The 22385-nt window shown below is 50.8% G+C and overlaps 9 protein-coding genes across 9 annotated transcripts; 5 read left to right on the plus strand and 4 right to left on the minus strand.

Annotated features, from left to right (window-relative positions):
- Positions 1-1249: 1249 nt before the first annotated feature.
- On the plus strand, positions 1250-3147 carry AKAW2_41148S (FHA domain protein; the record flags this gene model as incomplete). Its single annotated transcript, XM_041689555.1, has 3 exons — positions 1250-2334; positions 2395-2491; positions 2554-3147. The coding sequence occupies 3 exons, from the start codon at positions 1250-1252 to the stop codon at positions 3145-3147; spliced, it is 1776 nt and encodes a 591-aa protein (XP_041543228.1).
- A 1688-nt stretch (positions 3148-4835) lies between these two features.
- Positions 4836-5821, minus strand: AKAW2_41149A (uncharacterized protein; the record flags this gene model as incomplete). The annotated part of the gene is made up of 3 exons (XM_041689556.1): positions 4836-5221; positions 5290-5610; positions 5668-5821. The coding sequence occupies 3 exons, from the start codon at positions 5819-5821 to the stop codon at positions 4836-4838; spliced, it is 861 nt and encodes a 286-aa protein (XP_041543229.1).
- A 1541-nt stretch (positions 5822-7362) lies between these two features.
- AKAW2_41150A (uncharacterized protein) lies at positions 7363-11055 on the minus strand (the record flags this gene model as incomplete). Its single annotated transcript, XM_041689558.1, has 2 exons — positions 7363-10139; positions 10197-11055. The coding sequence occupies 2 exons, from the start codon at positions 11053-11055 to the stop codon at positions 7363-7365; spliced, it is 3636 nt and encodes a 1211-aa protein (XP_041543230.1).
- A 1229-nt stretch (positions 11056-12284) lies between these two features.
- AKAW2_41151S (bestrophin family protein) lies at positions 12285-13675 on the plus strand (the record flags this gene model as incomplete). Its single annotated transcript, XM_041689559.1, has 4 exons — positions 12285-12415; positions 12485-12626; positions 12684-13225; positions 13285-13675. 4 exons carry the CDS (start codon positions 12285-12287, stop codon positions 13673-13675), a joined length of 1206 nt encoding a protein of 401 aa, XP_041543231.1.
- Positions 13676-14135: 460 nt separating this feature from the next.
- Positions 14136-14696, plus strand: AKAW2_41152S (uncharacterized protein; the record flags this gene model as incomplete). Its single annotated transcript, XM_041689560.1, has 1 exon — positions 14136-14696. The coding sequence occupies one exon, from the start codon at positions 14136-14138 to the stop codon at positions 14694-14696; it is 561 nt and encodes a 186-aa protein (XP_041543232.1).
- Positions 14697-14933: 237 nt separating this feature from the next.
- Positions 14934-16358, minus strand: AKAW2_41153A (uncharacterized protein; the record flags this gene model as incomplete). Its single annotated transcript, XM_041689561.1, has 7 exons — positions 14934-15150; positions 15208-15362; positions 15424-15585; positions 15638-15751; positions 15803-15952; positions 16006-16155; positions 16212-16358. 7 exons carry the CDS (start codon positions 16356-16358, stop codon positions 14934-14936), a joined length of 1095 nt encoding a protein of 364 aa, XP_041543233.1.
- Positions 16359-16607: 249 nt separating this feature from the next.
- vp16 (tethering complex subunit VPS16) lies at positions 16608-19351 on the plus strand (the record flags this gene model as incomplete). Its single annotated transcript, XM_041689562.1, has 6 exons — positions 16608-16752; positions 16807-16913; positions 16960-17088; positions 17138-17726; positions 17776-19046; positions 19103-19351. The coding sequence occupies 6 exons, from the start codon at positions 16608-16610 to the stop codon at positions 19349-19351; spliced, it is 2490 nt and encodes an 829-aa protein (XP_041543234.1).
- A 52-nt stretch (positions 19352-19403) lies between these two features.
- Positions 19404-20044, minus strand: AKAW2_41155A (Alb1 domain-containing protein; the record flags this gene model as incomplete). Its single annotated transcript, XM_041689563.1, has 3 exons — positions 19404-19601; positions 19662-19954; positions 20029-20044. The coding sequence occupies 3 exons, from the start codon at positions 20042-20044 to the stop codon at positions 19404-19406; spliced, it is 507 nt and encodes a 168-aa protein (XP_041543235.1).
- A 274-nt stretch (positions 20045-20318) lies between these two features.
- On the plus strand, positions 20319-22313 carry AKAW2_41156S (ubiquitin-specific protease UBP1; the record flags this gene model as incomplete). Its single annotated transcript, XM_041689564.1, has 1 exon — positions 20319-22313. The coding sequence occupies one exon, from the start codon at positions 20319-20321 to the stop codon at positions 22311-22313; it is 1995 nt and encodes a 664-aa protein (XP_041543236.1).
- Positions 22314-22385: the final 72 nt, after the last annotated feature.

The raw sequence follows: 22385 nt of genomic DNA on the forward strand, positions 1-22385 counted from the left end.
CTGCAGTCAATCCATCGACCTGCAGTCAGACAACAGCTCCGATCGGGGAGATTTATGTTCCTTGAGGACCGAGGACCTGTAGTTAGACTATGTACTTCGTAGTTTGACGCTAAATGGAAGCCCAGTGGAATCTTCTCAGACGGGCAACCATGGTAGCCCGTGTTTCGGGGGGCGCAGGCTCACTCGTCCAACTAATAACAGGACCCTCACTGTAATTCGCCGCTCCGCCCTGGATGGATGGAGTTTCTGGATAGAGCAGACATGGTGCGATGCGCCTCCTCTCCCTCCTCTGTCTCTCTCGAAGTATCAGGCTGGTCCCTCTTCGAATGGGGAACCGGTCGTCTCTAGTCGTAGAATTAGTACGTACTACTTCCACTACTACTACTAGATACTTACTGCAGACCTGCGCATTCCGTTTGCCCCACAGAGGAGAAGATCTTACCATTTGACTCGCATGGTTGCCATTCTGTTCCGGCATTCCAACCCAAGGGAGACGAAGAAGTAAGAGAAATAGCAACACTTTCCCACCAGCCTCGACTTGGATATTTCCTCCTCCCCTCTTTTTCTGTTCAGTGCGCAATTTATCTTTACTAGTTCCTCCCTTTCTTTCCCCTTCCTTTCCTCCCCTTAGAACCTGTCAAGGATAACTTCGTTTTATTGTCCTCCTCCCCCTACATCACTGGCCCTGATCGTCTGCCCTGCTTCCCAAAGAGACCCAGATTTGCCTCCGGATCCACCTTCGAACCATTGCAATGCGCCGAAGCAGCGGACAACTCTAAACCTCACTCCTCTGTCCCCGACTGAACCTGAACGGAAGAATTTGAGGACTGTCAAAAAATTAAGATCCCAATTTAGGGCTGTCGCGTCGATCGCACGAGGTGACAGACAACCAGAAAGTGGACAGGAACAGCAGATTCGAGAAGCGATCGTCTCGTGGACCTCTGTTTCCCCCGATCAGCTAACTAACTTGACAACCGACCGAGTTGTCACTCTCGACGTAGGTTGATATAAGAGAGAGAGGAGGGTGACAGAAGGAAGAAACAAAAGAAAAAGGATCAGAAGACTTGATAAATCCGATCCCTTTCCCACTCAATTTCCAAGAATTAAATCAGGAGAAGCAAAACCCGATTGATTTGACTCTTGCCTTGATTTGATTTGATTCACTTTTTATTATCCTTTTCTTTCTTTGTTTCTTTTCTTTTCTTTTTTTCTTCTTTCCCTTTTTTCCCCTTCCAATAATCCCAACCCCATGTCTGTGTCTGCATCCGTTTCCGCCTCCGCCTCCTCCAACCTCCCATCCGATTCTCGCTCCTCAGGACCCCTCCGTCGTCTGAGCCAACTGCGTGCCTATACGCAGCAGCATTTCTCCTCCTCCGCTTCCTCTTCCTCTTCCTCGCACCCTCCTGCTTCGTCATCATCGACCAACGGTCCCCGCATCTCGCGTCGTCATACCCTCAGCAGTCGAGTTTCCTGGTTTTCTCCCGCCTCCACTGGGACCGAATCTTCGCAACTCTCGCCTGTGGGGTCTCGCTCGTCGGGCCCATGTCCCGAAAGTGAGCAGCAGCCATCCACTCTTGCCCGCTATAGTGCGGTTTTTTTCCCCAGCTACCGCGGCCTCGAGCTCGACTTGCGTTCCTCCCGCCAGTCCGACCTGTCCAGCTCTTCTCCTTCTTCCAACAACCAATCCGGTGGCCGTCAGACGACAGCTCAAGGCACGACCATGGCGCGGCCCAGAGGTGCCTCTCAGGCGCTGGACGCGAGACCCGATCTCGATGGCACCAGTCCATCGGCCTCGTCCAACCTCCACGCGGGAGCCCTCGACTCGTCCGACCCCGTGATGTCGGAGAACCCGTCGACTGCGTCCCCGCGACCGAAGCAGAAAGCGACCATTCGCTTCTTCCCCCATCAAGACACCCATCAAAGCTCCCGACCCTCCTTGCCCTTCATCCCCGTCTCGCGAACGCTGCCGTCGGAAAGTTGCGTCATCCGAGTTGGTCGGTACTCAGAACGCGATGGTCTGCCCGTGGCCAACCCAACGGACCCCTCCGATGCCCCGGTCGGGTTCAAGTCGAAGGTGGTGAGTCGGAAACACTGCGAGTTTTTATACCTGAACGGCCAGTGGCATATCAAGGATGTTGGAAGCTCGTCGGGGACGTTTCTCAACCACATGCGCTTGAGCCAGCCGAACATGCCGTCTCGGCTGTATACGGTGAAGGATGGAGATATTGTGCAGCTGGGGATTGACTTTCGGGGAGGCGAGGAGATGATTTTCCGCTGCGTCCGTATACGGATCGAGTGTAATCGGTCCTGGCAGCAGCAGCCGAATGAATTCAAGTATGATTATCTGGCCTCGAAGCTGTTTGTGTGTGGACTACCGGCTAATGAGCGATGCAGTAAAAACACCGAGAGTCTGATTCGGAATTTGGGCAAGGGAGATACAGCGGATTATTCTGGATGTCGGGAATGCTCCATTTGTCTTGGTTCTGTTCTGGTTTGTTTCCCTCTCCTTCTGGCGGATCGCACAACTGCAGGACAGCTAATTTGTTTGAGAAGCGGCCTTACCAGTGTTTGTTCATGGCAGCCTGCGCCCACGTCTGGCATTACAAATGCGTTAGTCGTCTTATCCACACGCCAGACTACCCCATGTTCCAATGTCCCAACTGCCGTGCCTACACCGATTTAAGCGCCGAGGTCGATGATACAAACGATTTTGACGAGGAGGACGAGAAGAAGGACACGCCAGAGGACAAGCAGGATACCACCGATGCATCGCGGTCACAAACGAATTCGCCCCAGTTGGAGGCTCAGCCAGCCCCTTCTGGCGACGAACCCCGCCATGACAACCTGCCGGCCGAGGCAGGCCTCGCTGCCAATATTGAGAGCATGCGTCTGCAAGACACAGATGCATCCGATGATGCGCGGCGTCCCCCCGCTCCCACGTCCAACAATGATGGCACCCCTGTCAATGCCGATAGTGAAGTCCCTGGCTGGCAGTCCGTGACCCAGTCACCCAATGCTCTACAGGCCCGCCAGTCCCACCTGCGTGCGGACACCCCTGTCCGGTCCGAGTCATCCGAGGACAATCCTCTGACGCCACTGAACGATTCGGGGCCCCTAGCCCTTGACGGCCGGGCCGCCATGCCCTGAAGCAACGAGGAGTGTGGTCGCGACATTATTGGATAGATCGCTCCGATCCGCTCCTCAACAGCCGTATTTGGCTTCTAGATTTGGACAACCCTTGCATCCAGTCCACAGGACTGAGTCGTCATTGATATGTGCATCCCTATTGTCGCTTTGGTTTGATGTCTTTTGTCTTTTGCATTCTCGAGCCGTATTCTCATGTCCCATTGTTATTAGCTTTCTAAGTCCCAGCATTGAGCATCGCGATTGTTTCTTTCCCCTCTGCTTCCCCATTTATTCTCTTCCATCCCACCTATTCCACCTATTTTATACCCATTTGCAGCATCCTTTCTCCCTCACACACACACTCTCTCCCTCTCACTCCATCCGTTCGGCACTGGCTATTTCACCATCAACACAGTGGACCACTTACCATGCCATGCCTTGCGAAATGCACCCGGCTTGGAGTACACACACACGGGAATCATCTTCTTTGGAACCCGGAGGTTGGCGTTTGCAGTCAGTCAGTCAGTAGTGGCCCCCTTTTAATTTGTTTTTGGTTTTTCCGGAACGGAGATTCATTGGCGCGCATGAATGGGGTGTGGTTGTGAGATGTACATACCAGCTATACATATATTTCATATTTTATCCAATTACCTACTTACCCAGATTTATCATCCCTGTCTGGATTTAGGCACCACATTGCAAGATCGGTTCCCCCTGTCCTTGTGATGTGAGGTGACATGGAAACGCAGCACCGTGATGCTCGGCGGGTTGGCTGGCTAGCTGGTTGTTCCAACCCACCCCCACCCACTATTAGTATCTTTATCATCTCCGATAGTACTACCACTAGTACCACTACTACTACCACCATTTAGCTAGATACGAAATCCTACTACACAACCTACGAGACAATACCATCATACCGTTCATTCTGACAGTAACTACAGTAGTAGTAATACTTAGTAGGAGGGTCATCCATTGCCCAACCGTTCCATATATATATCTCCATTGAAATAAGAAAGATAATAAACATTCTCTCGAAATTCAAGTACTGCTAGTAGTAGCTACTATTGACTTATTGCTGTGAAGTTCAGTCAAGTTATTACGGGCAGGTAGTACATGCTTAGTATTTTAACGAAAATATATATATTCTTGTTAGTAGTAGTAGTAGTAGTAGTAGTAGTAGTAGTAGTAGTAGTAGTATCTCCTTCAAAACCATTGGTTCCTAGTATTCAATCAAATAGATAAGCACAAACGGTAAGTACTAGTAGTGAGTAGCAACGTGTTCTGCATACAGATAGTAAGTAGTGGTACATTAACAGTGTATGTATACACGAGTCAATAGACTACAACTAGTAGTAGTGCTACTGAAAACAAAGCCGACATCAGTTTAACTTAGATAGAAGCAAGGAATTACAATTCTGGATATTTGTATTGTTTCATCATCAATGGTGGAATGGATTGATTTCCTTTCTCACTTCATCAATCTGATAATAGTACACACACCCAGTCATTCATTAAGTCACATTAAGGAAAAGCAGAAAAAGAACAATTCGCTGGTATCAATCATCTCATATCATCTCAGGCCCAGTCTCTTTTCTGTCTTCTGGCCCCAACATATGGTTCATCATGGATAATCATCATCAGCAAAGCTGCTGCTGCTGCTGCTGCTGCTGCTCTAATAAACATCATCTCTTAGCTCAACCAAGCCCTCAAAACCCCCGCTGGGTGCCAAGGGTCCCGCGGTTATCGAGGTCCGAGTCGACGCGGGGGTCGAGCTTGTTAGCCATGTTGGAGCTGTGAGGGCCGGCGGTGCTCTGGCCGGTAGTGTTGTAGCTGCTGCTGGCCATGCCCTGGTGACGGGCGCGGTTGTCCATGTCCGAGTCGACGCGGGGGTCGAGCTTGTTGGCCATGTTGGAGCCGTGAGGGCCTGCGTTGCTGCTGCCGCCGTAGCCGCTGCTGGTGGTGTAGTCGTTCACGCCGCTGCCGCCGTAGCCTGCACCTGCACCGCTGCCATAGCCTGCACCAGTTTCTGCACCGCCGCCGTAGCCTGCGCCGGTGGTGTGGGTGCCGGAGTAGCCGCCAGCGGCACGGTTGTCTGGGTAGGATGTTAGTATTGTTTGTTTGATGGTATAATGGATGCTGGGTAAGGGGGTATGTATGTACCTCTGTCACTGTCAACGCGGGGGTCCATCTTGTTTGCCATGCTGGAGTCGTGAGGGCCGTGGGCACCACCCATGGCCTGGTGACGGGCACGGTTGTCGCGGTCACTGTCGACACGGGGGTCCATCTTGTTGGCCATGCCGGACTCGTGAGGACCCGAAGAGTAGCCACCAGAGGAGTAGCCGGCACCGGAGCCGCCCATACCGCCGGTGGGGTTGGCACGGTTGTCACGGTCACTGTCGACGCGGGGGTCCATCTTGTTGGCCATGCTGGAGTCGTGGGGGCCGTGAGCACCACCCATGGCTTCGTGGCGGGCGCGGTTGTCTGAGGAGTATGTTAGTACCATATCGGAGGGAACGATTGGAGGGGGATATAGCTTACCGCGGTCGCTGTCGACGCGGGGGTCCATCTTGTTGGCCACGTTGGAGGAGTGGGGACCAGCGTTGGAGGAAGAAGTGTTGGAGGAAGAAGTGTTGCTGGACTCCTTGTGGTGGCCAGTCACGGCATCCTTAACCTTGTGCATAAGTCCGGACATGATGGGCAGTTGTATGTGTGTTTTGTTTGGAAATTGAAGATAGGATTGTAGATAGAGAGTTTTGAAATGCGGTAGTTGTAGAGAGTCAGATATGCTTGAGTCAGTTATTGTGTTGATGATGAGGATCGAGATTTCTTGGAGACCAGCCAGGTTTAAATAAGGAGTGGTGAGTGAATGGACGTCTGGCCATGACGTAGGGATACGTCGAGTGGCCGCATTCCCTCCTGGACGTGCCCTGGTCCGGCAAAGTGACTTGATGGCGGTTGAATGAACGATTGATTGAGTTCACCTCCTTCGCAATGGTGGGCTGGTAGGATGACGTTGAGATGTGCTCATGTTTCTCAGCCCTAAAGCAGCGACGAATATGGTCTTTGTCATTGTCCGCTGTTTAGCAGCATCGAAAGCGGCAGGGAATAGCTTCCACGGATGTCGATCGTTCCTAGGTGGGACATTGAGTGGTGAGTGGCTCCGCATCTTTGTGTAAGGCCAGATTAAGAGGCCGTCTATTTTTGTCTCCTACCAGCGTGTCCAGCCAGTTATTGCCTTCTGGCCAAGTCTGGGGTTGTTGGAGATGTGCATCAGTGAAGATGAGTCAGCAATTCACTGCGGATGATGACCTCAGCCAGTGTGTCGATGTCGTCGGCCAAGCCTGCATGCATAGTAGTTATTGGCTGCAGATGTGAGTTGCGGGGATCAGGGGAGAGCAAGACCCACTCACAAGAATCCACTTGCTGCGGGCCCAGATGGTGCCTCCGATCGAATGGGGATCGGTCTTCCCCCTCCATCTGGCATGCCAGATTGAGCTGCACACCTTATTCTTTAGGATTATTTTAGTATCCGCACTAGCCTACTGCACTGTAATACCTCTGAGTATAGAGGAGCCGTGTATCCCAGAAATATCTGGTGGCGCGGTCTCGTATACGGCGGGTGTAGCGATAGAGAATCCTATAGTTCGGGCTCCTGCCGGCTTACATCACGGATTGACCCGATCCAGATAATGACAATCTGTTCCGTGGGCGGAAGCATATCACTGCCGTTTTGATACTATTCGTTTGCCAAGGTCTCACCATGCATGATGCAATCTGCGTGAATCAAGCTCCCCAGAGTGCTGTGCACGTTGACGATATTCCTACTTTAGCAGCTCGGTCTAGTTTGGACGGGATGTCGAAGAGCTCTTTGTCCTGTTCCTGAAATTGCTTTGCTGGCAACACTGGGTGAATCCTTGGAAGGCTGGAGACGTAAGCGGCTGTCAGATCTACACCCGCCCGTCCAGTGGAGTGTACAGTTGTGAGTGGCTTGCATCGCTAGCAGGTTGGCAGAACGGTCTAGCTCGTAGCAGCATGCACCTCCGTGTAGATATTCGTCATTCAGTCCGACCTAGAATGGGGACCGTCTCTTACAAACAGGCTTAGGCATCCTAGCTCTCGGTCACTACAGTATCATAACCAAAACCTTGAATGCTGCGCCGCCAGCAATGTAGGTAATTGATTTTCGGGATTAGGTGAAGATTTCCCAACGGTGCTGCTAAATGAGGTGGAGTGTCACCGGGACAACCAGCTACCCTTGTATGGAATGACTGTTTGGTTCTGCGGCCATCTCGGATATAGAATAGTTCTTGGCCGTACCCAGGAAATTTGATGGTTTCGCTTGACATCTACCATGGACGCGTCAATCGCTGGCTGGAACTCAGGCGCTGCGTCTAGCTGCAGTGAAGATCTAGAAGAGGTGTTCGGATTACTTTCACTGTCCCGACTGTTAATGGCGTCCGAAATGAGTTTAATGATGCCCTCGTTTCCACACTCCGTGGCATGTGTAAGCGTATTTGTGCCATAGTGGTCCCTTGAATTTGGGTTCACTCTGCCGGTCTTGAGCAGTAGTGCAACGATGCTTTTATGGCCTTCCTGGCAGGCAAGAGCCAGTGGTGTCTTGCCATGGCTGTCCTGTATATCAGGATCGACCTCATCGTTCTCAAGTAGTAGCCCGACTATCACATCATGGCCATGATACGAGGCATGCGCGAGCGGCGTCTTACCACCGGCATCCCGACAGTTCGGGTCAGGTATCCCGGTACTCAGGAGTGACTTGACAATATTCTCATGTCCCGTGAATGCAGCATGCAGTAGTGGAGTGCGTCCAAACTTGTCCCTAGAGTCAAGGTCTTTGACTCCAAAGTCGAGCAGTATCCGAACAATACTTCCGTGGCCACGTTGTGCTGCTCGTGACAGTACAGTCATACCTCTAGTATTTTTTCGATTTGGATCAACTCTCCCGGTGTTCAGTAAGAAAGTGACAACATCTTCATGCTGAGCATCTGCTGCATAGACAATAGGTGTAAGCCCAGCATAATCCACGGCATCTGGATCAACCTTGCCGGTAGCAAGAAGCATCTTGATGATATTGAGATGGCCACATCCGGCTGCATACCCGAAGGGCGTTTTTATAAAACTAAAGGTCCGCATGTCGGGGCTAATCCCTTGCTTGCTGAGCAGGAGGCTGACAATACTCTCGTTACCATGATATGCTGCATGTGCGAGTGGCGATAGTCCACTATTGTCCACTTCATTCACATCAAACCCCCGCGTTGTTCGAAATAAGAAGGGGAAAGACCAAGACTGTCTGAGCAGGAGTTCCAGCACGTTATGTCTCCCATACTCTGCTGCGAGTGATAAGGCCGAACGACCATAGGTGCTCCTATGATTCAAATCGATATCTTTGTCTTGTAGTAGCGTCTGAACGGTGCGGCGTAATCCCAGCCATGATGCTCGCATCAGAGTGGTTGAGGGAGTCAACTGATGTATAGATGCTGGCTCGTTATTGAACCCAAGACAGAAGGCCTCACCGCGGCGAATGATGTCCATTATCTGTGAATGTGTCGATGGGTCCTCTTCGATACCAGAGGATAAGACATGCTTGCTCCAGTTTTTGACGGCATATTCAAGGAAGGGAGTTCTATTGAACTCCACTGTAAGGTTCCTTTGGTCTTTTGAGGCCATCTGTGGATCTGTAGTATGGAGAAAATCCACACAAGCCTTCGCCAATATCCATTCTGAATCATGCGGATTCAACGAAGCTTTCCACGTAAGGTCCGGAATTGGCTCACTTTTACCTTCCCTATACACCAGAAAATCTCTTGCGGTCTCGTGTAGGAGGTATATTCTTGAGTCGATGATAGTGATGAACAGACCACATATTTCCCTGATTGACCGTTTTGTTCGATGTTCTGGCTCGATCTCAAGCTGGTCTTCGGGTGATTTCCGGTCTAATACAGCCACTGCAGTAGCCATATCCGCCACCGTCAGAGGTGTATTTGCGGCAACGACCATATGTAAGATTTTCATCGCCCGATCGGGGTCTGGAGTGCGGCATAATATCTGATCGTAAGCTTCGTCAAGGGAGCGCGGTAGTCTTCTGATCGCTGCACGTATACTAGTGGGAGTGACCGTCAATATATCGTCTAAGGTACTCATGATGTGATCGATCCACAGATATGTTCGATTTTGAACGGAGGTCAGTTCAGAGAGAAGAAGGTTGCGCTCGTCTGCCAGAAGTTGTAGCCGCTCTGCAAGCTCCTCTATTCGGTGCTCTATGACCATATTGATTTCTCCCGCTATCTTCTGTACCTCATCGTTATCTTCTCCACGTAGGTGAATGGCTGGGAAGTTATTCTCTAAAGACTGAAACCTTCTCTGAATAGCACTATATGGTCGACTGGTGACGAGAAATTTCAATTTCGAAGACGCCGTTGTGCCTTGGTAGAGGTTGGTCAAACACTCAGCCAGTTGTGATTGTCCGTCGCACCCACATTCATCCACGGCATCCAGGACACAAATCACTTGCCCAGATGGAAGCTCCCCCGCCAGATCGCAAAGAATAGACCACAAGCTCCGGACCGATTGATATATGTGACCAGTCTCACTTTCGAACCTGGATCGGAGACGGTCGGAAAGCAGGTGCGGTCTTTGCTCGAAGATCTGATGGAGGATGCAGCATAAAGCATCCACAAGGGATTTCCGATTCTCGAAATCCTCCTTGAAGAAAAAGTAGCAGACCACACTTGTTCTTGAACTATGCAGAACTTCATCTAATAGATATCTGGCCAGAACCGATTTTCCACAGCCAGGGTCTGCTGAAACCCAGAGAAGGCCCGGTCCATGGTTTTCTCTCCAATTCTGAAAGACTTGATGGTTTGTGAACCATTGACAAGTCCCCTCAACTCTTTGTGGATTCCTATCTTTAGCATCTAGATAGTTGCAGGTATACAGCTGCTTGAGGACGTTGGTTTTCCACTCTGATGAATGTTCTTCGCGGGGTGTATTATCTATAACAATGTTAATATATTTCAATGTCAACGCAGGAGCGATTATTGGGCACATACAGTGAGGCCCCATGTACGTCAGAGCTTCCTTTGCTAGCGCTGCAGCCGCGCCTGCGGCATATGCATGCCAGTCATCGTTCTGGTGAGAGTCACAGTAATGAGAAATGCCACGAATTACAATGCATGGAAACTGGTCCATTAACCCGGCAGCCCCCGTCTCGCAGCATATTACACCACCACCATATTCCGTGGCCATCATGTCCCGCTTTCGGCCATCGCTTATCATGCGGTTACCTGATGCTATTATACCATAAAAGACTCGCGACTCGTCAGATGGCACCCGGGGACGCCGTTGCACGGCTATGGCTTTGTCACAAGAAGCACAGCCGCCTCCAGCTCGAGCGTGGATATAGTCCGCTGGAAACAGGGTATCTGTTTCCGGCGATGGCCGATGGTATTCTCTCAATTCGGGGTGATTGCGCAGTGCATCCGACAGGAACTCTGCGATACGATTCGACCGAACGCGGTGATCTGACTGCATCATAGTCATCACACCTCTCCACTCAGTAGGAGGAGGAAAAGATATTCCCTTCCTTTTGAACCCACTTGTGGTTTCCTTCCCCAGATCATATTCAACAACTCCTCCCAGAATGCCATCTGGAGCACTTACAGCCACATCCCCAAGACGTATATCGTTGTTTTTGCTGGGAATACCTCCGCCAACGCCCACCAGTAAACGAAGCTCGATCGCTGGGAAAGTGCGGGCCAGATGGATGGCAACAGCTGCTGTGGAAGCCGTCCCCTGTGATCCCTTTGGAAGTGATGCGAGCACCACATTGTGCCCACTCAATGATCCCAGCACATATGTATTTGGGTCATACTCGTCTCTTGGAAGACTTGCATGCTCGTCGTCAAGCATATATCGTGCTGCACTTAATTCGACCTCTAGGGGACATATTAATGCAACCGTGTATGCTTCTTTATAGAGCCGCAGTTTTGAAGGATTAGACACCATATCTCTTCTTCAATCAACTAAGAGAGAGAACTCGAACTTCTCAGCGTCTACGAAAATCTGGGAGGTCTGAAGTGCGGGGAGGAAAGAGAGTCCAGTTCAGCCTCGTAATGGTGGTTTGCGCGCGCTCCGATGCACCAATAAACGACGGAGCCCATAGAATGTGTTAGACTAACAATGCACGAACCATTTGGATCATAGTCATATTCGACGTGAAGCCGACCCTGTCGCTTGAGCGAGAGGGTGAGCGAGAAGGCCAAACATGTCTGGATCTCCGCTAAACAGCTTTTCAGATAGCAACCGGTCATTCAGAGGAGCGAGACACATATGCTGAAAAATAGCGAGCGACTTTGGTTTCATCTCAGATCCTTTGGCTAGCTGCCAGGCGGCAAGCCAACGAACTGTAACGAGGCGATCGGCTCCCGCTAGTAGATAGTCGCAACAGAACTAATTCTGTGCCACTCCAAAGGCGCCGAAACATAATTGCCTATGAGTAGGCTGACTTGAATAACAATAAAGTTAAGACTGAAGAAGTTCGAAGTTGTGTTTTTCACGTAGTACGTAGTCCTGATTGTGCTGTTGACTGCGAATCCCAGGTTATCCGAGAAAATATGTATCCACTGCTCATCATCACTTACCGCACATGATGCATTCGCAGCCCTCTATGATCTATCTGGATTCCACTTTCCCAAGGTATCCAAGTTGAATGTTTCATCGTGGCCAAACCAGGTCCAAGTACGTGGAAGTCAACTGGTTGACAGGAGTGTTGTGAGGAAATAGAGTTCTGGGCGAGGCAGCCCCGTGAAGATGGATTCACCAACCACAACATCCGGCCGCTGGTTGATCCCCCGCGAGTTGTCCCTATTTTCTGCACGACGATGCCACTCCTTATCTCGTCCCAGTTCCCAAGAGTCTCATATGATATGGCTCGCTGGACCAGCGCACTAAATCAGGAGAGTCCTTTCAACAACGCCGACTCGCCCTATCGTTCCACCTCGACTAAGCAACTAACCCAAGTTTGACAAAGCGGACGGGCTGTTGACCGCTAGACGCAAATTCTTTCACGCTGTGTACAAAGACCACCTCTTCTATTTCTGTGTCTTCCCTCCCTCAGTCAGATTGAATTGGAGGCAAACATGCGATTGAATTTCAGTCAACCCCCGACACCGGCGTTGAGTCGGCAGAACACCACGTTCCTGAACAATGCGCATCACTATCGCGCTGGGACCCATCCGCATCTTCTGACGAGTCGGAGCAAGCCCCGAAGGTAAACAATAATAATCGCTCACAAGTTTGCACCTTACTATAACATTATGCTGAATACGCGCCATATCAGATGGCCTCTGGTGTTCCGATTCATCAAAGGCGCTATCCACGCGGCCATTCTGCTGTCCGTCTTCCTGCACGCCGCGTTCACAGCCTTTGTGGTCTACCTCGATATCTATGTCTTTGATACGGTTGGACTACCGAGCAGTATTGTAGGTCCCACTCACATGCATGTTATCGCGCTTTCAGATCTGATTATGCAACCGTAGATCCCATCTTTGTCTATAGTCGTGGGTTTGATGCTCGTTTTTCGCAACCAAACCTCCTACAACCGGTTCTGGGATGGGCGTAATGGAATGAACACAATCTATACGTGCATTCGCAACCTAGTCAGGACCATTGTTACAAACGGCTACAGCACTGCAGGTCCCCCCACTGCCGCGGAGAAAGAGGACATCGAGCGGACGATACGGATCCTCATGTCGATTCCCTTTGCAGTCAAGAACCACCTGCGCGCTGAATGGGGAGCGGCGTGGGCTCTGGGAAATGATGTAGCCGAGAACGGTGTGGCAGCGTTCAACCCCGATTATGCAAGTCTCCTTCCAGCTGGACTGGTGGGCCACGAGGATGAGGGGCTGGGGTTACCGTTTCAACTAACCTTCTTCGTGGATGGGTTTATCAAGAGGGGAGTGGAGCGCGGCTGGTTCAACGCTCCTGGGGCAAGTCAGATGCAGGCTCAGTTGAATTCATTGATGGACGCCTATGGCAGAATGGAGACCATCAAGCTGACTCCTATTCCGGTTGCGCACTTGTAAGTTCCATCATCTTGAACCACCCCTTTATCTCTCCACGCCAGCTCACATGTGAAAGGATCCACCAAAAACAAGTTCTCGCTCTCTTTGGCTGTGTCTTACCCTTCGGTATGGTCGACGACATGGGGTGGTGGACCGTTCCCATGGTCAGCCTGGTCATCTTCACCCTGTATGGCATCGAAGGCATCGGCTCGCAATTAGAAGACCCCTTCGGGTACGACCGCAATGACATCAAGATGGATGCCATTGTCGGCGACGCCAAGACCGAAATTGAAGTCGTACTGGCCGAATGGCGCCGACTGATGGCGTCGCTCGAACCAGGCTCGGCGACCGATAATGGCGATCAGCATCTCGGCAACGGTCTGATTGTGGAAGAGGAGGTTAAGGAGCAGAAATTCATGCCGCCCGATATGTTCCTCAAGCATCGTGCGAGACCATCCGGGCGATAAGTAGCTAGCTAGCTATTTCTGATTGTGATGGTACCCGGAAACTGGGCGTTGTGGAGATCGAGCAGATCTAGCGTCACTAACAGGGAACTATCACCTTAGACCATCTCGGTTACATGAGATCGACGCCCTATCAGCCTGTCAAGCATGCGAGTGATTATCTAGGAGGATATTTTTTCATCCTTGCGATCGTCAGGGGATATCTCCATCGAGTAATTCGGATCATTGCTGGACCAATCCGACGTGGTCGACATATCAAGTTCTATAGTTTCTTTTTTTGTAAATTCCGAAATAGCTCCACTTTCTGTGCATACCCTCAATATCATGAACATGAAATGAACCATACATATATAAAAGCCACCACGAGACCCCTCAAATACCCAAACAACAAAATTTCATCATCAACTAAACAATCAATTCCACCTCCAACCACAAACCTCACCTTAAGAAATCTAAAACCAAAATGAACCTCCTCCCCCTCCTCCTCACCCTCACCACCTTCCTTCTCCCCTTCACAACAGCCTTCACCTCGACCTTCCAAAACTGCCAAAACCTCAACCGCCTCAACCAAACCGTCCACCGCGTCCACCCACTCCTGGAAAAATTCTCCTCTGTGCACGCCTCCTCCCAATCCCAATCAGCCGTCACCACAACCACCACCACCCTCGCCAACGGAACCGCCATCACCGTCACAAACACTACCTCCTCCTCCTCCTCCGCTGCAGTCGAGAGGATTGAAGGCGTTAGGGCTCTGCTTCTCTCCTCCCAGGAGAAGATCTACGGCCGGTTGAGTAACTGCTCGAGTGATGCGGTGCTGGCGCCCCGGGATGTGCTGGTGAAGGGCAGCAGCGTGAAGAGAGATGATGACGATGATGGCTCTTGCACTCTGACTGATGTTTTGGATCAGTTGGTGGATACGTTGGAGTGTGTGTTGAGCTTTGCGACGGGGTTGTTGGGGACGATTCTTGATGGGGTTTTTGATTTGTTGAAGGATGTTATTGAGGGGGTGGAGAAGTTGTTGTAGTGTGTTTTACTACTGTGGTTTTGTATAGGGGGTTGGATGTATAATTTATTTATCGAGCTTAGCTTCGACGCTTATCGGGGAATTGATCCCTTGCTGGATCGTTCGTGTTGCAATATACCCATTTATAGTACTTCATCTAATTCGTCAAGTATAGCCATCATTCCACTTAATGAAGCCTGTCACTGCCAGTCTGAGGGATGGTAAGATCTGCATTTGATTATATACATGATTGTTATATCACAATGGTGCTTCTAGTGTAAGCACCCCGTCCAATATTGAATCCGGATTCGCGTACTCAAGCACCTGCGACACAGCGTGCAAGTCACTCCCGTATTGTAGGCTTCTATCCTCTTCGGGTTTGGCCACGATGATCCGATGTCGAAAGACCTTCCTGGCTGCTAGTGATACAATTGAGGGCGTGAGGAAGTCGATGCCGTGTAACACGGCGAGGAGTCTGCGTTGAAATCAGTGCTTTCCTTTGGCATGCAGGGTATGGATTGGATGATCTCACTTTGAGAATGACTTGAAATAGAGGTTTGACCGTGTGGATATCCCCCCAGCTACTGCGCGACTGAGCCGAAGGAACACAACTATGTCTTGTTGGTACCGGGCTATTTCGGCGCCCATGCTGACGGTGGTGCTTAGTTGTTGTAGTTGTTCAAGGAGCTGGTTGTTATGTTCTTGTTAGTGGGTTTGATCCGATGACCAAGGTAGGAGGGAGACAAACTGTGCTGTCTACATGAGGATGGCCTTTTTTCGTTTGAGCTTCTGGCTTGTGGATAACGGATGATGCGGACAGCTGGCCATCGGAGAGCCAGTCGTTGCTTTCTTCGAGGTAGACGTAGCCATCTTCTGTGTCGTGAAAATGAGAGATGAACAGGTAGTCGTTCTAAGTGGGGTCAGTTCACTGAGTGATAAAAATATCCCGGTGGCAGACATACTAGATGAGAGTTTAATGGTGGGGTTTCATCGCGCACTATAAGAGGTAGGAACAGAAAATAGGTTGGGACTTTTAAGATTCCTGCCGGTGTGGTGAGTTGTTTCGAGTGCATTAACTGTGTGAACCAGTCAATATCACATACTATTTTGGATGTAACTGTGTTTACCTCGAGAGCTTCGCGCTGGATATTGTCGTCCACATGGTTGAAGTGCTTAGCTATTACAACATTGACGACTTCCTGCTTGTGCTCGATAGGGGCTGACTTGAGGCGTCCTTTGTGATCCCGCAAGTCATGATATGAGGATATCGTGCCCGCCTTATCTTATTAGCCTAGCAATAAAATCGAACAAAACAGTCGAATTGACATACAGACTCAGTGGTCATTCGGGAGCGCGAAGGCCGAGCATAACTGCTCCTGTAAAGCCCGGGAGGAAGTAATTCAGCACGAAAGTCTTCTAAAGATGTAGCACTAGAGCAATCATGAATGCTATAAGAGAGACCAAATGTATTCGTGCATATCTAGACCAGGGAGACATTAGTAACATCGTAGACCATATCACGGGATTCTGAATTACCAGGGCGAGCTCCTTTGCGACGTCATGGATAATGGCGTCGGTTGTGTCAATGCGACATTGTTGGTGTGCCGCAAGACAAAGAAAAAGAGCTACTTCAAGATCAGATAATTCTGGAGCGAGTCTTGAGATTTCCGAGCCATCCTCCATGATAGTACTCTCTCGCAATTGACAGTCATAATGGCAACTGGGACAGTCCATGAATAATTACCCGCGCGATACATGGTCCAGCCACCTCAGGCACTATATCCCAATGCGGTTAGTGCCGGAGACCCGTCCGCATGTGAGCTCCAGGAGCTTCCCGATAGACAACAACATCCGGCTGGAGGGTCTTATCCCAGCACTATCTCCATCGGATCTGTATCGCTTCCCATCTATACATGACATTGCTCGGTGTCAATGGCGCCGTCAAATCCTCTGGCCAATTGGGAGAGACTAGGAGATAGCTTCTACCGGAAGGTCCCCATATACGATGCCATCTTCGACGATGATGTCGAATTAGAGAACTACATCATCGCTGGCGCTCCCTACGGAGGGGCTATTGGTATGTGCAATGGTTGCAATATATCTGTTTTTAAACATGCTGATATACTTCCAGCGCTGCACCGCGATGAGAGCAAACCGTACAGGTTCCGTGATGCTCAGACCGCCAAGTCGAGCATTGACATTTACTCATGCTCGGGGAAGCACATCAATCGAATCAATGTCAGTCAGGTATCGACTCCACGTAGGCACGTTCTAACGTTTGTAGTGGGAATACGGCACGATTCGCGGTCTCGGCTGGTCCGACAAGGAAGAACTCCTGGTGATCACGGAAGACGGCACTGTCAGACGCTATTTTGGCCTACACGGCGACTTCACCTCATTTTCCCTGGGAAATGTAACACCCCCATCCACATGCTGCTCTGCTGAAACTGACATCTGCTTAGGGAGCTGAAGACTACGGTGTGAGGGCTTGCCGATTCTGGACCTCGGGCTTTGTTGCTCTGCTTTCAAACAACCAACTGGTTGCAGTGTCGAATTATGACGAGCCGCGGCCTAGGCTCCTAGCTCCTTGCCCAGAAGGAGAAGTCTCGTCGTGGTCACTGATACCTCCGGCTTATACGCTGTCTCGCTCAGTTGAAGTCTTGCTTGCCGTTGACAAGACAGTCTACTTGGTCGACCCCACGGAAGCCGAAGACAAAGTCCTCCAAAATGGGCCGTTCAAGCATGCAAGCGTGTCGCCAACCGGAAGATTCGTTGCTCTAATCACCGCTGAGGGCAAGGTATGGGTAGTCAGCAGTGACTTTCAAAGCAAGTACAGCGAATATGACCCAGAATCGCGAGTCACTCCTCGGACAGTCGACTGGTGTGGAGATGATGCTGTTGTCATCGCATGGGAAGACGAGGTACATCTCATCGGGCCTAATGGCGTTGCGGCGAGATATTACTATGACGGCACTGTCCATGTCGTGCCTGAGTTTGACGGTGTGCGTTTAATTACCAACGATACCTGCGAGTTCTTGCACAAAGTTGTTGGTAAGTAATCCTCGTTTAGTCTAGGAACAAACATCTGATGGTCTGCAAGATGTCACCGAGGCGATCTTCCGGCTCGGATCTACGTCACCCGCCTCAGTCCTCCTGGACTCTATAGACCTTCTGGAGAAGAAGTCGCCCAAAGCCGACGAGAACATCCAACGTATCCGGCCAAGTTTGCCCGAGGCAGTTGACACTTGTGTCAAAGCTGCTGGTCATGAGTTTGACACATATTGGCAGAAGCGCTTGTTAAAGGCAGCCTCGTTCGGAAAATCTGTTCTTGACTTGTACAACAGCGATGAATTTGTCGAAATGACTGAGAAACTCCGGGTGCTGAAAGCAGTGCGAGACTACCAGATAGGACTGCCGCTTTCCTATGAGCAATACATGCGCCTTACTCCTGAAAGGCTCATTGAGCGGTTGGTAAACAGACATGAATACCTCCTTGCGATTCGCATCTCTGAATACCTCGAGCTTCCTGCCGATAGGATATACGTTCACTGGGCAAGCCAAAAGGTCAAAGTTTCAACGGTGGACGATGATGCCCTCTGCAAGCTCATCGTCCAGCGATTGGAAGGCAAGCCAGGCATATCCTTTGAGTTGATCGCGCAAACAGCTTACGATGAAGGACGTGCTCACTTGGCGACTCAGCTTCTGAACCACGAACCAAGAGCCGGGAAGCAAGTGCCCTTACTCTTGGACATGGAAGAAGACGAAATTGCCTTGGATAAGGCCATCGAAAGTGGAGACGTTGATCTAGTGAACTACGTCCTGCTGCACCTCAAGACTAAACTACCGCTTGCCAGTTTCTTCAGAACGATAAACACGCGCCCTATGGCGTCTGCCCTTGTGGAGACGACTGCCCGGGGACAGGACACTGAGTTGTTGAAGGACCTCTTCTACCAAGATGATCGGCCTATTGATGGCTCCAACGTCCTTCTCTCCGAGGCGTTGGACGCAACGGATCTGCCGCGCAAGACTGAGAAGCTCCAGCTCGCATCACGACTACTGTCAGACTCCAAGGATCCTTCGGTGGTGTTACAGCAGAAACTACTAAACGAAGCATCCCAGTTGCTGAAGGTCCAGGAGGCCCTCGACAAGGACCTTGCGGATCGTTCAGAGTTCCTTGGCTTAAGCTTGAATGAGACAATCTACAGACTGATAAGATCAGGCTACGGAAAAAGAGCACAGAAGATACAGAGCGAGTTCAGGATGCCAGAGAAAACTTTCTGGTGGTTGAGATTAAGGGCCTTGGTAGCTAAGCGTGACTGGGGTGAGCTGGAAGAAATCGGGAAAAACAAAAAGTCCCCGATTGGATGGGAGGTAAGTCGGCCAACAACCCCAGAATATGCGCCCGCATGCTCACGGATAAATAACAGCCATTTTATAACGAGGTTTTGGGAGCTGGAAATACAAAGCTCGCTTCGTTATTTGTTCCCAAATGCACCAATTTGCCGGCTGAGGACAAGATGGAAATGTGGGTGAAATGCGGCATGATTGCGAAAGCCGGCGAAGAAGCCTTCAGGGCAAAGAATGTCAACGCCCTTGAGCTCCTCCAGGCGAGGGCTTCAGGACCAGCCGCCGTTGAGATCGAACGGATGATCAACCAGCTTAGACCGCGAAAGTAGATAGCTGGCGCAACCATGGCGGTATTTCCTTGGCAAGATAGACGTCCACGCATCAGGTGATATCATCGTCCACGTCAATGCCTTCGTGTTCCTCCACAACGGGAGCCTGAGTGACAGGGGCCGGCTTCGAACGTTTCGCTGGCTTAGAAGCCGCAGCATCGTCCATCATGGCATCGTCCATGTTATCGTCGGCCTCGTTGAGGGCTTCGAACATTGACTTCGTTTTACGGTTCAGATCCTCCCATTCAGCCTAGACACTCATTTCGTCAGAGATATTGACCAATCATGATGGAAAGTCTGGCGTCCTTACCCTACGAGCCTTGACGGATTTGGCGCGGCTCTCACTTTTAACGACCTTCTTCTCCAGCTGGTCCATCACGGCCTCTGCTCTTTCCACACCCTTTTGTTGTCTCAAGCGCTGCGCTCTAGTTTTAGCTTTGCCTTTTGACGCTTTCTTCGAAACGCCTGCATTGGCGCGTTCCGATAGGATCGAATCCCGCTGTACTGTAGTTTCTTCGGCCCGCGGAAGAGATGTGATGGACTTGTCGACATCGAGACTGGGGGAAGCTGCCCGCCTCGCAGCGCGGGAATGTTTTGACTGGGCTAGACAGGGGCATTATGTTAGCATTGAACATGCATTTTTGAAGCAATAATCCTGTAGGAATAGCTGTACTCACGCCTAGATTTCGCCATGATTGATGCAGGGGAATTTTAGATTGGTATTTTCCTGCATGCCCGCAGGTGAATAATTTGTTGTGGAGCCGGGCATTATCGATAAAACCTTTCCGGGTGGCGGAAGACACCTGGAGCGCACTCGGCCGCTGCTTATTCTGCGACGCAACACTGGCTGCTCAAGTCGATCCAGTCGTCACTTCGCCAGACGTGGTCGTCGCCTCTTAACTGCTCTGCTAAGTGATGTCAATGTCCTCGTCCCTATGCCGTGGACTTTGCCTCCTTTTCATCAGCCATGAATGCTCGCAGAGAGGGGATTAACTTCCTCACTCCGAATCCCTTCAACGTGCAGCGCAGCAACTATGAAACAATACTGCAGCAACTGCAGGGCAATCCATCCTTAGTTGCCTCTATATTAGTGACGCTCATCACTCTGTATTTTACCATCGGCTATTGGGGTCCAGCTTCGTTGTCGGTGGCTCGGATAGCCTGGAATATACTTGTCCATTTGACACCTTCTCGACTGATTGCTGCCCTGGATTCCCAGACACGGAAATCCGATACGACTGACGAGAACCCTCTTTCGATGACCTTTGAGGCCAAGAGTGAAGCGATGCAACGGATACTTGGCCTTGACGATACCTCCTCCTCCTCCCTCTTCCCTCGCGCCCCGGCTTTCTCGAGCTTCGGGACCTCTCTCTTAAGCAGCAAGAACAACGTACCGCCAGGGCTTGGAAACTGGGATAATTCGTGCTATCAGAATAGCATCATACAAGGACTGGCATCTCTCCAGTCGTTGGAGAAGTTTCTGGATCAGAATGTTGAGCAGCTAGGAGAGAAAGCCCTTATGTCCACGCATCAAGCTTTGAAGGATATCATAGAGCGACTCAATAGCGCAGACAGCAATGGCCAACGTCTGTGGACCCCGGCGGATCTCAAATCGATGAGCAGCTGGCAGCAGCAGGATGCACAAGAGTACTTCTCGAAGATTGTTGATCAGTTGGATCTGGAAGTCCAGCAGGCGACTCGGCGACACACGCGCAACTTGGGCCTGAAGATGGCAGGACCGCAGGAACATGTGATTGGGTCTGGTTCGTCACAGGAGCTACAAGAAAACAGTGGGGCGGAGTCACGGTCAACTGGAAACCAGGTCTTTCGGAATCCGTTGGAAGGTCTTCTTGCGCAAAGAGTGGGCTGCATCCAGTGTGGTTGGACCGAAGGGCTCTCGCTCATTCCCTTCAACTGCTTGACTGTACCGCTCGGTCCAAAGTTTGAGTACGACCTCCGAGAGTGTCTCCATCATTACATGCATTTGGAGCCCATTGAGGGAGTGGAATGCGCAAAGTGCACCTTGTTGCGGGTACAGTCTCAGCTATTGAACCTGCTGAAGCAAATCAGCGATGATGAGGAGACTCCGAGTGCTACTCCGGAATCACCGAAAATATCAGATGCGCTTCGAAGCTCCGCACAGGAACGCTTACAGGCCGTTGAGCAAGCGTTGGGAGAGGAGGACTTTGCAGAGAAGACGCTCTCTCAGAAATGCCATATCCCCGGAAAGAATCGAGTGTCGACGACCAAGTCAAGACAGGCCGTGATTGCCAGGCCCCCACAGTGCCTAGTAATCCACATCAACCGCAGCATGTTCGACGAAACTACAGGAATGCTCCGGAAGAATTACGCAGCCGTCAAGTTTCCCAATGCCCTCAACTTGAATCCATGGTGCTTGGGCGGAGTTTCCAAAAATGGGGAGCCAAATTTTGAAGCCTGGGAGACCAATCCCAGCGTATCCATGCTCTCGCATGCAGGAAGAGGCGCAACTGCAGGCGGTCACTATCAGTTGCGTGCTGTGATCACTCATTACGGCCGTCATGAGAATGGCCATTACATATGTTACAGAAAATATCCGAGCGACAGTTTTCCGGCCCACGTCCCGGACGCAATTATCGAGGCAGATGGAGACAAGGAGAGAGACGAGCGTTGGTACAGGCTAAGCGACGAAGATGTGCAGATGGTCAGCGAAGCGAGCGTCATGTCTCAGGGAGGCGCCTTCATGCTCTTCTACGAGGCAGTTGACGACTACTCCCCGGAGGCTGCAGAGGACGTGGACTCTGGCTTGGCGGAAGAGGAGGGTTCAGCACCTTCTAGCTGCACGCCATCAGAGACCATGTCTACAACATCTGCTGCCACAGGAGACTCCACATCCGATGTATCGCAAGCGACCAGCGTCTCAACGGCGTTGAATGTTGAACCTCGGTCTGAGAAGTCTCTGCTTATGTCCGACGTTGACTGAACCGTTTCTGTCTCGATTGCCCAACCTTGCTCTGCCCGATTGTGTATATCAGCATTATATGATACCCCGAGT

This window comes from Aspergillus luchuensis, chromosome 4 (assembly GCF_016861625.1).
Source record: "Aspergillus luchuensis IFO 4308 DNA, chromosome 4, nearly complete sequence".
Lineage (NCBI taxonomy): Eukaryota > Fungi > Ascomycota > Eurotiomycetes > Eurotiales > Aspergillaceae > Aspergillus > Aspergillus luchuensis.